General features: G+C 51.8%; 1 protein-coding gene across 3 annotated transcripts; it reads left to right on the top strand.

Moving 5' to 3' along the window:
- Positions 1-659: 659 nt before the first annotated feature.
- TSGA10I (testis specific 10 interacting protein) lies at positions 660-15255 on the top strand. Of its 3 annotated transcripts, none has more exons than XM_071074243.1 (9): positions 831-1002; positions 2093-2229; positions 2322-3046; positions 3216-3363; positions 6789-6881; positions 8871-9041; positions 14197-14296; positions 14482-14606; positions 15106-15255. In XM_071074243.1, the coding sequence occupies exons 1-9, from the start codon at positions 856-858 to the stop codon at positions 15227-15229; spliced, it is 1770 nt and encodes a 589-aa protein (XP_070930344.1). In that variant the 5' UTR covers positions 831-855; the 3' UTR covers positions 15230-15255. The 3 variants fall into 3 exon arrangements, with proteins under 3 accessions (XP_011719196.2, XP_070930344.1, XP_070930345.1); XM_071074244.1 differs by having other exon boundaries at positions 14521-14606; positions 15106-15250; XM_011720894.3 differs by lacking the exon at positions 6789-6881 and having other exon boundaries at positions 660-1002.

Below are 15255 nucleotides of genomic sequence, written 5' to 3'. Positions count from 1 at the left end.
AACCTCATGGCCTATGAAGATGGCTAGGTGGGCCTGGGCCCAGGCTCTGAATGGCCTGCTGCCTCTCTCCTGGACACAGCGTTCGACTTCCTGGCTGGGGCTGGGAGTGCAAAGATTTGTTTATTTGTTTATTTTTTCTTGAGGCAGAGTCTCATTCTGTCGCCCTGGCTGGAGTGCAGTGGTGCAATCTGGGCTTGATGCAGCCTCTGCCTCCCGGGATCAAGCGATTCTTGTGCCTCAGCCTCCTGAGTAGCTGGGATTACAGGTATGTGCCACCATGCCTGGCTAATTTTTTTTGCATTTTTGGTAGAGATGGGGTTTTGCCATTTTGGCCAGGCTGGTCTTGAACTCCTGGCCTCGAGTGATCCACCTGCCTCAGCCCCCTAGAGTGCTGGGATTACAGGCATGAGCCACCGCTCCCAACCTGGGAGTGCAAGGATTGAAATAAAATCTTGTGAAAAATCTTGTGAATCAAGTCCCTGAAGGAGCCATATCTCAGTTTGGCTCCTTCAGGGACTTTGCCGGGCCTGGGGGGCAGCACAGGAGACAGACTGACTCCCCTGTACAGATGGATGGGGAAACACAGGTGGAGTGGGGACAGAGGACTTACACCAGGTTACATGGGGAGCCTGTGGATGAGGCAGGAGCAGAGGCAGGACTTGGGCCTGGGTCTCTGCACTGAACAACTCCTGGGCACCCTGCTGAGCTCTCCCTTAGAAGGAGATTGGCCTCACATACCCCACTGACCCCTTCCTAGTATGCTTTTTGCCAGACCCCTTGAGACTGGCTGAGGACTGGTTGCCATAGAGATGGCCTGTTGGGCAGTTCCACGGTGGGGATGGGGGATGGGGCAGGATGGGGCAGGACACCAATATGCTAAATACCTACCAACAGTTGGTTAGGACCCCGTTGGCACGACCAGGGCAGGACATGCGGCTTCAGGCTCCGGGAACCAGCACTGGGCTGCTCAAGCTGCTGTCGACCATCTCTCAGGACAAGCAGGTGAGGTAGGCCCAGTGGGGGCACTTCCAGCTGCCCAGAGCCAGGTGGGCTGCCTTGGGTCAGGGAGGCCTGGGCTGGGGAGGCCCTTGAGAAGCCACGAGACCTGAGCTGAGATCCAGGTGAAAGTCAGGGAGGCAGGAGTGGGACAGGGACCACATGGAGGCCTAAAGGTCTTGGGAGAAGCTGAGGGATGACGCCTGGGGGTGACTCCCCGGGATGATGGGGTGATTCAGGGAACACTGTGGGAGGAGCAGCGTTTCAGGAAAGATTAAGACCACCTGGATGAAAATCACCTTGGTTTCTGCCTTGGCTGTAGCAGGTCCAGGGCCCAGTGGGACATTTGGGAGTGCAGTCCAGGGCCCAGAAGCGGCCTAGTGCAATGGTAACAAATCTGGGCTCCACCACTTCCCAGCTGTGTGACCTCAGTTACTCAGCCTCTCTGAGCCTCAGCTTTCTCCTCTAAGTGATGGGGGTGATAATGAGTACCAGCCTCCTAGGGTCCTTGGGAAGGTGTGTTTATGCATGAAAGTCCTGAACACACAGTAGGTGCTCAGCAGGTGGTGGCTGTTGCTATTTTAATATGCAGAATGGAGGTGGTGTTCGGTCGGGTTTTTTTGTTTTGTTTTGTTTTTTGTTTTTTTGAGACTGAGTTTTGCTCTTTTTGCCCAGGCTGGAATGCAATGACGCAATCTCAGCTCACTGCAGCCTCCACTTCCCAGGTGCAAGCGATTCTCCTGCCTCAGCCTCCCAAGTAGCTGGGATTACAGGTGCAGGCCACCATACCCAGCTAATTTTTTTTTTTTTTTTTTTTTTGTATTTTTAGTAGAGACTGGGTTTCACCATGTTGGCCAAGCTGGTCTCAAACTCCTGGCCTCAGGTGATCCGCCCCCCTTGGCCTCCCAAAGTGCTGGGATTACAGGCGTGAGCACCGCACCCTGCCCTGTTTGGTTGGTTTTTACGGTAACGAGGGCCCAGAGGGGCCCAGCCAGGCCCAGCCAGGTGCACAGAAGAGGAGGGCACCCGGGTGAGGTGCAACACAGTCCAGGAGGCTGCTTGAGCTGGCTGCTCCTCCCCTAATGTCTCTGCCCAGGGCCGCCTGGGGAGTGGTGATGGTGTGCCAAATCAGGACCTGCAGTGGAGGTCTCAGAGCTCAAGGCAGACAGCAAAGAAGGACCGCAAGCCCAGGGGCCAGAGCAAGAAAGGACAGGGCTCTGAAGAGGCTGAAGAGTAAGGAGCAGTGGGATGGGTCAGGAGGGTGCTGGGGGTCAGGGCCCTCTGGGGGCTGGTGCCGACCCTGACCCCACCCTGTCCTTTCTCAGTCTCTTCCGCCTTCCTCCTCGGAAGCCCTCCTTCCCCTTCCAGTGGGCCTGGGAGAGCATCGCCACAGATGTCCGGGCTGTGCTTCAGCCAAGTTCCCCAACCCCAGGCCACCAAGCCCTGCCCATGCCCTCCTCATCCTCCCAGCGCCAGTCCAGGCGCAAGTCCACGGCCAACCTCCCAGAGGCCTATGGCTGCTGCCGGAAGACAGAGGTGCAAAACCTGAAGGCGAGACAACAGCTGGGAGCCTGGGGTGGTGTCTCCATCCCTCCTGGCAAAGGGGAGCTAGGACCGGAGCCCCCCAGTGAGTGTGGCCTCCAGCCGCCTGGGAGGAGGCCAGGATCAGGATCGGCGTCCGACAAGCAGGTCCAGCTGCTAGGCCCGGGTGCTGAGGAGGCTGAGAGGGGTCTGAGTTCTGGGGAGCCGCCCCAGCGCCCCAGGAGGGGGTCCATCTCAGAGGAGGAGCAATTCTCAGAGGCCACAGAGGAGGCTGAGGAAGGAGAGCACAGGGCTCCCTGCAGAAGGAGGGCTGGTTGTCAGAAAAAGGGGCAGATTTCCGGAGAGGAGGCCTCGGATGAAGGGGAACTGCAGGGCCAGAGCCAGGGGAGCAGGCCTAGCTTCAACAACCTCCAAAGGCCACAGAGGAGGAAGACAAGGGCCAGGGAGCTGCAGGGGCCATGGGACCTGGAGAAGCTGCACAGGCAGCTACAGAGAGACCTGGATTGTGGTGAGCGTGCGACTCGGGGCCCGGGTTCCCCCGAAGCTACACTGTGGGGAACAGGGAGCAGTCAGGGAGGCTGGGCTCAGGCAGGCTGGGCTGTGCTCTGGGTGCTGCGGGGATTGCCCAGCGGCCTGGGAGAGAGAGGCAGCCCCTGACTTGGTCCCACTGTGGGCAGGCCCCCAAAAGCAGCCCTGGAAGGCTTTGAGGGCTGCCTTCCAGGCCTCCAAGCAGAATGGAAAGGCCTATGCCTCAGAAGACGATGAAACTTTCCTGTCTGCCAACCTCCCCAATCGCACCTTCCACAAACGACAGGAAGCCACCAGGTAAGAGGGAAGAGAAGGGAGTGGGAGCCCATGGTGAGAAGTAGAGATGGAGCTGGTTCTCCAAGAGATGCTTAGGCATTTGAACTCTCATTCCTTTATTTATCCATTCACCAAACTTTTGGATCATCTATCCATCCATCCATCCATCCATCCATCCATCCATCCATCCATCCATCCATCCAACTACTGGTAACATCCACTCAACCATTCACCCATCTCTCTGAATACCTGGCCAATTGTCTACTGATACAGCCACTTTTATTTCCCATCTTTTCTTCTATCCATCCATTAAACTATTAACTAAGTGATTAATCCAACATTTATTATCTACTCCTGGGCCCTTAGGATGTAACTATTAAAAGACTTGGAATTAGCTGGACATGGTGACACATGCTTGTAGTCCCAGCTACTCAGCAGGCTGGGGTAGGAGGATCTCTTGAGCTCAGGAGATCAAGACTGCAGTGAGCTATGATCCAGCCACTGCACTCAGCATGGGCAACAGAGTGAAACACTGTCTCTAAAAAATAAGTTAAGGGGCCGGGCGCGATGGCTCACGCCTATAATCCTAGCACTTTGGAAGGCCAAGGCGTGCAGATTGTCTGAGTTCAAGAGTTTGAGACCAGCCTGGGCAACATGGTGAAACCCTGTCTCTACTGAAAATATAAAAAAATTATCCAAGTATGGTGGTGCGTGCTTGGAGTCCCAGCTACTCAGGAGGCTGGGACATGAGAGTCACTTGAACCTGGGAGGTGGAGGTTGCAGTGAGCCGAGATTGCACCACTGCACTCCAGCCTGGGTGACAGAGTGAGACTCTGTCTCAAATGAACAAACAAACAAACAAAAAACCCAGTCTGGTCAACATAGCGAGACCCCTGTGTCTACAAAGGAAAAAAAGATTAGCCTGGCTTGGTGGAAAGTGCCTGTAGCCCCAGCTACTCTAGAGGCTGAGTCAGGAGGATCTCTTGAGCCCAGGAGTTCAAGGCTGCAGTGAGTCATGATCACATCACTGCATTCTAGTCTGAACAACAGAGCAAGATTCTGTTTCTAAAGCAAAGGAGATAGTGGGAGCTGAAGGGGAGACTGGAGGCCGTGAGGAGACTGTTGGCAACACTGAGGTGAGGAACCATAGGCCCTGAACAAGGAGGCCCTGTGGATGGAGGGAGGGGATCCATTTAAGAGACACTTAGAGGCTGGTTCAATAGGCCTTGGTGACTGGTGACAGGTGGCATGTGAGGGCAGGGGAGAGTTCATTCAGCATTTTTTTTTTTTTTTTGAGACGGAGTCTTGCTCTGTTGCCCAGGCTGGAGTGCAGTGGTGTGATCTCCACTCACTGCAAGCTCTGCCTCCCGGGTTCACGCCATTCTCCTGCCTCAGCCTCCCATGTAGCTGGGACTACAGGCGCCCGCCACTGCGCCCAGCTAATTTTTTTTTTTTTGTATTTTTAGTAGAGACGGGGTTTCACCGGGTTAGCCAGGATGGTCTCGATCTCCTGACCTCGTGATCCGCCCATCTCGGCCTCCCAAAGTGCTGGGATTACAGGCATGAACCACCGCACCCGGCCTCATTCAGCATTCTTATGCACCCCACAATTCTTTTTTTTTTTTTTTTGAGACAGAGTCTTACTGTGTCACCCAGGCTGGACTACAGTGGTGCAATCTTGGCTCACTGCAACCTCTGCCTCCCGGGTTCAAGTGATTCTCATGTCTCAGCCTCCTGAGTAGCTGGGACTCCAGGCACGCACCACCACACCTGGCTAATTTCTGTATTTTTAGTAGAGACGGGGTTTCACTATGTTTCACTAGGGTTTCACTGGGTTTATACCATTCTCCTGCCTCAGCCTCCCGAGTATCTGGGACTACAGGCACCCGCCACCACGCCCGGCTAATTTTTTGTATTTGTAGTAGAGACGGGGTTTCACCGTGTTAGCCAGGACGGTCTCTATCTCTTGACCTCGTGATCTGCCCACCTCAGCCTCCCATTGTGCTGGAATTACAGGCATGAGCCACCGCGCCCGGCCGCTGGCTAATTTTTAAATTTTTTGTAGAGATGGGGTCCCGTTATGCTGAGTTTGACTTTTTTAAGATTTGACACATAAGGGAGATTATATGGTATTTGTCTTTCTGTGCCTGGCTTATTTCACTTAACATAGTGTCCTCCAGGTTTATTCATGTTGTTGCAAATGACGGGATTTTCTTCTTTTTAAGGCTGAAGAATGCCATTGTGCATATATACCACCTTTTCTTTATCCGTTCATCTGTTGATGGAATCTTAGGTTGATTTCAGATCTTTGCTACTGTGAATATTCCTGCAATGAACATAGGAGTGCAGCTATCTTTTCTTTTCTTTTCTTTTTTTTTTTTTTTTTTTTTTTGAGACGGAGTGCCCGCCACCTTGCCCAGCTAGTTTTTTGTATTTTTTAGTACAGACAGGGTTTCACCGTGTTAGCCAGGATGGTCTCAATCTCCTGACCTCGTGATCCGCCTGTCCCGGCCTCCCAAAGTGCTGAGATTACAGGCTTGAGCCACCGCGCCCGGCCAACCTTTTCAACATACTAATTTCATTTCCTTTGAATATGTACCCAGAAGTGGGTTGCTGGATCTCATGGTAGTTCTACTTGTAATTTTTTGGGGGAACCTTGATATTATTTTCTATAATGACTGTACTAATTTATATTCCCACCAACAGTAAACAGAGGTTCCCTTTTCTCCACATCATCACCAACCCTTATCTTTCATCATTTTGATAACAGTCATTCTAACAGGTGTGAGGTGATATCTTATAATCACTTTATTTTGCATTTCCCAGATGATTAGTGATTAGTGATGAAAAAGACATTTGTATGTCTTTTTTTGAGAAATGTCTATTTGGGTTATTTGCTTATTTTTTAATTATTATTATTATTTTGAGACAGAGTCTCACTCTGTCACCCAGGCTAGAGTGCAATGGCATGATCATAGCTCACTGCAGCTTTGAATTCCTGGATCCAAGTGACCCTCTCACCTCAGCCTCCTGAGTAGCTGGGATTACTGGTGCATGCCACCACGTCCAGCTGATTTATTTTTATTTTATTTTATTTATTTATTTATTTATTTATTTATTTATTTATTTTGAGAAGGAGTCTCGCTCTGTCGCCCAGGCTGGAGAGCAGTGGCCGGATCTCAGCTCACTGCAAGCTCCGCCTCCTGGGTTTACGCCATTCTCCTGCCTCAGCCTCCTGAGTAGCTGGGACTACAGGCGCCCACCACCTCGCCCGGCTAGTTTTTTGTATTTTTTTGGTAGACACGGGGTTTCACTGTGTTAGCCAGGATGGTCTCGATCTCCTGACCTCGTGATCTGCCCGTCTCGGCCTCCCAAAGTACTGGGATTACAGGCTTGAGCCACCGCGCCCGGCCCAGCTGATTTATTTTTTAACTTTTTATTTGTAGAGATGGTGTCTTGCTATGTTGCCCGGGCTGGTCTCCAACCCCTGGCTTCAAGCAATCCTGCTGCCTCCACCTCCCAAGGTGTCAAGATTACAGGTATGAGCCACCATGCCCTGACTCTTTGCCTTTTTTTTTTTTTTTTTGAGATGGAGCCTCACTTCATCACCCAGGATGGAGTGCAGTGGCAAATCTTGGTTTGCTGCAACCTCCACCTCCCAGGTTCAAGCGATTCTCTTGCCTCAACCTCCTGAGTAGCTGGGATTACAGACAGACACCACCAGGTCTGGCTAACTTTTTTGTATTTTTTAGTAGAGACAGGATTTCGACATGTTGGCCAGACTAGTCTCGAACTCCAGACCTTAAATGATCCACCTGCCTTGGCCTCCCAAAGTGCTGGAATTTCAGGCATGAGCCATCGTGCCTGGCCTTTGCCCATTTTTTAATTGAGTTATTTGCTTTCTTTTTACTGAGTTATTTGAATTCACATATTTTGGATATTAACCCCTTTTCAGATGTATGGTTTGCAAATATTTTTTCCCATTCTATATGTCATATCTGTTGATTGTTGCCATTGCTGTGCAGAAGCTTTTCGGTTTGATGCAACTTCATTTGTCTATTTTTGCTTCTGTTGCCTGTGCTTTCTGGGTCATATCCAAAAAACCATTGCCCAGACAAGTGTCATTAAGCTTTCTTTGTGTGTGTGTGTGTGTGTGTGTGGCAAGGTCACAATCTGTCGCCCAGGCTGGAGTGCAGAGGCTCAATCATGGCTCACTGCAGTCTTGATTTCCTGGGCTCAGGCGATTCTCCCACCTTAACCTCCCGAGTAGCTAGGACTACAGGTCTGGGCCACCACGCCTGGCTAATTTTTTGTATGTGTAGTACAGACGGGGTTTCATCATGTTGCTGAAGCTGGTCTCAAACTCCTGGGCTCAAGCGATCCACCTGCATCAGCCTCCCAAAGTGCTGGGGTTACAGGTGTGAGCCACCATGCCCAGGCTTTTTTTTTTTTTTTTTTTTTTGGCTCAAGATTGCTTTGGTTGGCCGGGCGCGGTGGCTCAAGCCTGTAATCCCAGCACTTTGGGAGGCCGAGATGGGCTGATCACGAGGTCAGGAGATCGAGACCATCCTGGCTAACACGTTGAAACCCCGTCTCTACTAAAAAAAATACAAAAAACTAGCTGGGCGAGGTGGCGGGCGCCTGTAGTCCCAGCTACTCGGGAGGCTGAGGCAGGAGAATGGCGTAAGCCCAGGAGGCGGAGCTTGCAGTGAGCTGAGATCTGGCCACTGCACTCCAGCCTGGGCGACAGAGCCAGACTCCGTCTCAAAAAAAAAAAAAAAAAATTAAAAAAAAAAAAAAAAGATTGCTTTGGTTGTTTGGAGTATTCCATGGTTCTATATTAACTTAAAATTATTTTTTCTATTTCTGTGAAAAATGTTATTAGAATTTTGATAGGCTTGCACTGAATCTGTAAATTGCTTTGGATAATATGGACATTTTAACAATATTAATTTTTCCAAAGCACCCTTCATTTCTTTTTTTTTTCTTTTTCTTTCTTTTTTTTTTTTGAGATGGAGTTTTGCTCTTTTTGCCCAGGTTGGATTACAATGGTGGGGTCTCGGCTCACTGCAACCTCTGCTTCCCGGGTTCAAACAATTCTCCTGCCTCAGCCTCCTGAGTAGCTGGGATTACAGGCATGTGCCACCACGCCTGGCTAATTTTTGCATTTTTAGCAGAAACGGGCTGTCACCATGATGGCCAAGCTGGTGTCGAACTCCTGACCCCAGGTGATCCACCTGCCTCCACCACCCAAAGTGCTGGGATTACAGGCATGAACCACCGCGCCTGGCCTGCAAGCAGGAGACTTCTAGAATGAGTAGGGAAAGGCCTTGAGCTGGGCCCGAGGGCTGAGCCTCCAGGGCAGTCTCTGTCGTGGACTTCCATGACAAACCCTACTCCCAGGACACTGGCTCTGGACCCTGCAGCCCCTCCCCACAGGCTCCCATATTCCCTTATCCAGCCCCTGGCCCTCTGTGAGGCTCCTGTTGCCCATAAAACTCTCATTCCCCTTCCCTTTCTCACCCAAGGAGCCTGCTGCAGGCCTGGGAGCGGCAGCGGCAGGAGGAGCGGCAGCAGGCCGAGCTGCGGCGGGCCCGAACGCAGCATGTACAGCGGCAAGTGGCCCGCTGCCTGGCAGCCTACGCACCCAGAGGGAGCCGGGGCCCTGGGGCGGCCCAGCGCAAGCTGGAGGAGCTGAGGTAGGGAGCCTGGGCTTGGGGAGGCCTGGTTGGGAGAAGGCAGGGAGGCCGTGCCAGGTCTCAGTCTATAGGACTGAGGAGCACCAGCCCTTGCCTTCCCTGGGGCTGGCCAGGCCACTTCACTGCGTTTCCAGATAAGGACGCTGAGTCATGGGGAGAAGGGGTCCATGGAAGGCCACCCAGTTAATAATGACAATCTCTGCAGCTGTTGAATGGTCAAGGTTAAAATATGCATCATGTATGATTACCCTTTTTCAAACCTTCATTTCCTGATTTCCAATGCCAGACATGCTTGTTATAAAATTTCAAAGATTACAGAAATAATGCCTGGAAAGGTGAACAGCCCTGTGACTGCACTCTGGGAGATAGCCATTGTTCACAGTTAGCTGAAGAGTCGCATTTTGTTCTCTTCCTATATTTTGACCATTTTCTGTTTTTTTTTTTTTTTTTTTTTTCAGACGGAGTCTCGCTCTGTTACCCAGGCTGGAGTGCAGTAGCACGATCTCGACTCACTGCAATCTCCACCTCCCGGGTTCACGGCATTCTCCTGTCTCAGCCTCCCAAGTAGCTGAGACTACAGGTGCCCACCACCAAGCCCGACTAATTTTTTTTTAAATTTTTATTTCATTTTTTATTTTTAGTAGAGACGGGGTTTCACCGTGTTAGCCAGGATGGTCTCAATCTCCTGACCTCGTGATCCACCCGCCTCGGCCTCCCAAAGTGCTGGGATTACAGGTGTGAGACACTGCGCCTGGCCGTGACCATTTTCCTAATAAGCAAATTTGTGGGCAAACCTTTTTGGACTCCTAACAGGTCCGTGAAACAGGCAGTATTGCTGCCGGTGGGCCCGGTCAGGCTCTTCCTTTGGTCACACAAAAGAATTCGAGAGCAAGTCCAGAGGAAGAGCAGGCAAAAAGTTTATTGCAAAGCAAAGGCCGCCCTGACCAACATGGTGAAACCTCATCTCTACGAAAAATACAAAACTTAGTAGGGTGTGGTGGCACATGCCTGTAATCCCAGCTATTCGGGAGGCTGAGGCAGGAGAATCGCTTGAACCCGGGAGGTGGAGGTTGCAGTGAGCTGAAATTGCGCCACTACACTCCAGCCTGGGTGACAGAGCGAAAACTCTGACTCAAAAAAAAAAAAAAAAAAAAAAAAAGGCCCACCCTGAGGACTGCTCAGAAGGAGAGACGCAGCTTGTGCCTTAAGAGGATTTCCTCTTATGGGAGTTGTTTATACCTAGTCACAAAATACTGGTGAGGTCAGGTATGCAAAGGTGGACCTGTGGTTGGCTCATGCACTCAGCATCTGCATACTCTAACGTGCATCACATGAAACATTAGCATATAAAATCTCTACCTAGGGGTGTGTTTTTTACTATTAAAATGAGGAAAATGTTGCTATAACCACAACCTTGAGCCTAGCTGTGTATGCGGAACCCCGAGAAGTCCTTAGCTCCCTCCAAGGCAGGAATTTGTAGCTAACAGCTTCTCAGGCTTTTGGTGCTGATTGGCTGGAGATTGGGGAAGCTACATTCTGAATAAGGGGCTTTTGTTTTCTTTCCTGGGCTGTGCTAGGTATCAGTGAACTTGTAGCCATCTGTATCCCCTAGGACTGCTTATCTTGCAAAAGTGTTAGGTGCTCAGCTGGGCGCTGTGGCTCCTGCCTGTAATCCCAACACTTTGGGAGGCTGAGGCAGGTGGATCACCTGAGGTCAGGATTTCGAGGCCATCCTGGCCAACATGGTGAAACCCCGTCTCTACTAAAAAAAAATAATAATGATAATACAAAAATTAGCCAGGGGTAGTGGAACGCGACTGTTAGTCCCAGCTACTTGGGAGAATCGCTTGAATCAGGGAGGCGGAGGTTGCAGTGAGCCGAGATTGCACCATTGCACTCCAGCCTGGGTGACAGAGAGAGACTTCGTCTCAAAAAAAAAAAAAAAAAAAGTTAGGTGCTGATGCACGAGGGCACAGGGGATACAGAGCTACTGCGAAAGGAGCCCCTGGGGCCTCACACAAGGGGACAAGTCAGTGTGGCCCGCTCACCTTACTATCCTACCTCGGTATCTCCACCTGCATAACCTCACCGGTGAGGAACCGGAGGCTCAGAGATCTTAAATAATTTGCCAAAGGTCATGCGTGGGCAGCAGAATTGGGTTCCAGCCATGTTGCCGCCCTGTCTGAGTGCTCAAATGCTCAGCCTTTAGACGAAAGGCACCAGGACCTTCCCCCAAGAGCCCAAACTAGTGAAACAGGCAACACAAATAAATATGACCAAAACTAGTGCCAGTGGTTTGAGTACCTCCTGGGTGCAGTGGGCGCAGGGCATATTTTTCTGCACCCTGTCTCCTTTGGTCCACGGCAAGTGGGGCGAGGGTCCTGCCCTGCCATAGGGCCACTGATGGCTCAGCAGGGTTCTTATCATCTACTCTTTGAGGCTCAGTCTTTTTTTTTTTTTTTTTTTGAGATGGAATTTCACTCTTGTTGCCCAAGCTAGAGTGCAATGGCGTGATCTCGGTTTACTGCAACCTCTGCCTCCCAGGTTCAAGTGATTCTCCTGCCTCAGCCTCTTGAGTAGCTGGCATTATGGGCGTGTGCCTCCACACCCGGCTAATTTTGTATGTTTAGTAGAGACAGGGTTCCTCCATGTTGGTCAGGCTGGTTTCGAACTCCTGACCTCAGGTGATCCACCCACCTCAGCCTCCCAAAGTGCTAGGATTACAGGCATGAGCCACTGCGCCCAGCCAAGGCTCAGTCTTAATCACCCCAATTTTACAGATTTGGAAACAGAGGCTCTGAGAGGTCATGTGTGTTTTGGGGGACTGCTTGGGCCAATGTTGAGGGGGACCCTTTCTCCTTCCCAATCTCGCTCTGTTGCCCAGGCTGGAGTGCAGTGGCGTGATCTCAGTTCACTGAAACCTCCATCTCCCGGGCTGAAGTGATTCTCCTGCCTCAGCATCCTGAGTAGCTGGGACCACAGGTGCAGACCACCACACCTGGTCAACGTTTTTCTATTTTTGGTAGAGACAGGGTTTCACCATATTGCCCCAGCTGTCTCAAACTCCTGACCTCAAGTGATCTGGCTGCCTCGGCCTTCCAAAGTTTTGGGATTACATGCATGAGCCACCGCGCCCAGCCAAGTGTTTTGTTTTCATAGTAAGGCAGGAAGTGTAAGGTTCAGAACTCCAAGTGGCAGGTGCAGCAAAAAGAGTGATTCAACCTCACTCCTTTTACTTTCTATTTGAGAGGGTTAAGGCATAAGTAGATATCTCCCATGCAGTCTCTCAGCCCTTAGAGCCTGTGAACTTCACTGTCTGAGCGGAACAGGAGACTATGTCTTGCCTAGGAAGGGCGGGCACAAAAGAAGTTGTCCTGTGGGAGGGAGGCATGTGTCTTCCTTCCATTCTGAGATGATGCATGGGGCTGACACCCACAGGCACCACTTCCCTTTCTGCTCTGGGCTCCTGTCATTGTTTTTTTGAGACAAAGTCTCATTCTGTCGCCAGGCTGGAGTGCAGCAGTGCGATCTCGCCTCACAACCTCCAACTCCCTGGTTTAAGCGATTCTCCTGCCTCAGCCTCCTAAGTAGCTGGGATTACAGGCGCACGCCACCACTCCCAGCTAATTTTTGTATTTTTAGTAGACGGGGTTTCACCATGTTGGCCAGGAGGGTCTCAATCTCCTGACCTCGAGATCTGCCCGCCTTGGCCGGCTCCTGTCACCTCTAACAGAAATAGCATAAAGCATCCAGCAGGAAAAGTGCACAAAATATCACAGAAAAGATAGGGACTGCCAGCTCATTTCCCACCTCCCCTTGTAACTGCCATAAATTCCTCCCTAAATAGTGAAAGCCTTTTTTTTTGCAGTAACTTGTGTTTCTGGCCATGGGTTTTCAAATCCATGTCTTTTTCTCAATGGAGGAGGGTTCCCTCCCTGGCACAGGGCCAAGGGGCATGGCCCAGCAAGGCTGTGTTTTTCCACAGGGCCCAGCACACTCGCTGAGGTCCCAGCACAGGTCTTGGGGTCTTGTCTGTGTCTCCCCTCCCTTCCTGTCCATGGGTGCTGCCTCCACACCTCAAGGCCTCTCTTAATGTGCTTCACAGATGGATGCCTGGTCCCATGTGGGCTGTGGCCCAAAGGCCCTTCTTGCTGCTAGGGTGCTCTCTTCAGGAGTGGCAGTGACACTCAAGTCTGTCAAGCAGACACATTTATGACAAGTGCACAAACTGGGTTTTGGGTTTTTTGAGACAGGGTCTCCGCTCTGTTGCCCAGGCTGGAGTGTGGTGGCACAATCTCAGCTCTCTGTAGCCTAGACCTCCCAGGCTCAAGCGATCCTCCCACCTTGGCCTCCCAACTAGCCAGGACTACAGGGGCACACCACCATGCCTGGCTGATTTTTGTAGAGACAGGATTTCACCATGTTGCCCAGGCTGGTCTCAAACTCTTGGGCTCAAGTGATCCACCCTCTTCGGCCTTCCAAAGCGCTGGCATGGCAGGTGCGAGCTGCCACGCCTGGCCATGCTGGGTTTTTAGAAATGAAAACTGTGCTTCCCCAGTGGAACCCTGATCTCTCCAGGGTGTGTTTTTTAAATTTGAAATATATATATATTTTTAGTTTCTCTGTCCCATTTTCCAAGCTGTCTGCTTATAAGAACCAGAGAGAATGCTGGCAAGCTTGTCCGATCCCTGCTATATAGCACAGTGAAATAAACTGAGCCAAGAGCCCAGAGAGAGGCCTCGCCCAAAGTCACACAACCAACAACCACAGCTCCCCCTCAAGGGGAAGAGGATGGGGAGGGAAGGCTATGTAAGCAGGTGTCTGGAAGCTCAGAAGCTAGCACTGGTCCCTTTCCCGTGGGGGTGGCACAGGAAGATTGGCAAGCCCCAGCTACACAGGGCTCGGCCCCTCACTTCCTAGCTGCACAACTTTGAACAAGTCCCTCAACCCTCCTGAGCCATCAGTAAACTGGGTGAATAATTTCCACCCTGGCTGACTTCACAAGCAATCCAGGCCAGAATGGGAATGAAATAGCTTTGTAAAGGTGAGGGTGAGGACGTGAATATCAAATCTTTAGTGAAGATGAGCCGGCTCAGGAGTGGAGATCAACAGTTGTGTCCATGGTTAGCTGCACAAAGGCCTGTCTCCCCTGCAGGCGCCAGGAGCGACAACGCTTTGCTGAGTACCAAGCGGAGCTGCAAGGCATCCAGCACAGGGTGCAGGCCCGGCCCTTCCTGTTCCAGCAGGCCATGCAGGTGAGGCTGCCCCCTGTGAAGAACTGGCTGAGTGGGTCAGGGAAGCAGGATGCGAGTAGGTCCCTGCAGATAGGATCCCAGGGCTGCTGCCCTCTGGAATCCCTGGGACTCCCTCAGTAAGCAGAGCCCCACCTCGCCCTTGGCAGCCCTGGTGCAGAGCGAGAAGCCCTCTTCTCTCTCCTCAGGCCAATGCCCGGCTCACTGTCACTCGGCGCTTCTCCCAGGTGCTGTCAGCACTGGGGCTGGATGAAGAGCAGCTGCTGTCCGAGGCAGGAAAGGTGGACAGAGAAGGCACCCCCAGGAAACCCAGGTGAGTCTCCCCGGCAGGTCAAGAACTGGCCCTGCCATGCTGCTGTGGGAAGGGCGCCCACACCAGCACTCTGGGCTCTGGAGGGCCTCCCCCAGGACTGGCAGAGAGCCCGAGGAAGGCAAGGCCAGGGTTGTCATTCCTACTTCTCAACGAGGAAACTAAGGACCTGAGGGGCAGGGCCATGTTTAAGGACACAGGAGCGAACAAGCAGCAGAGCCAGTCTGGGACTCTGCAACCACATGAGCAGCCACACACCAAGCTCTCATTAGGGGCTGGCACCACCACGCTGGTCACCCCATGTCTTAGAATAACCTGGTACAGAGCAGGGATTATGAGGCCCACTTGGCAATAAGGAAAGTGAGACTCGAGAAGAGTCACTTTGCTCAGGATCACACAGCAAGCCAGTACAGGAGCAGGGTTTGAAGCCACATTGTCAGTGGTTTCCTTGGGCATGGGGGTGAGAACTGCAGAGCCAGGGGCCTCTATCTGTGTCTTGAAGGAGCCACAGGTCAATGGGGGTGAGAATGGAGCACTCTCCTCAGAGGCCCCCAAGGACAGAACCCACCGGCAGCCAGCCTGACAGGCACTACAAGCCCAGCCTGGACCTGGAGTGCAGTTTCTGAGATAAAATTAAAGGCTTTATGGTAAA

The sequence above is a fragment of the Macaca nemestrina genome, chromosome 12 (genome assembly GCF_043159975.1).
Source record: "Macaca nemestrina isolate mMacNem1 chromosome 12, mMacNem.hap1, whole genome shotgun sequence".
In the NCBI taxonomy this organism is placed as follows: domain Eukaryota; kingdom Metazoa; phylum Chordata; class Mammalia; order Primates; family Cercopithecidae; genus Macaca; species Macaca nemestrina.
Note: the sequence above shows the minus strand (reverse complement) of the source record. Positions and strands in the feature narration are given on the sequence as shown.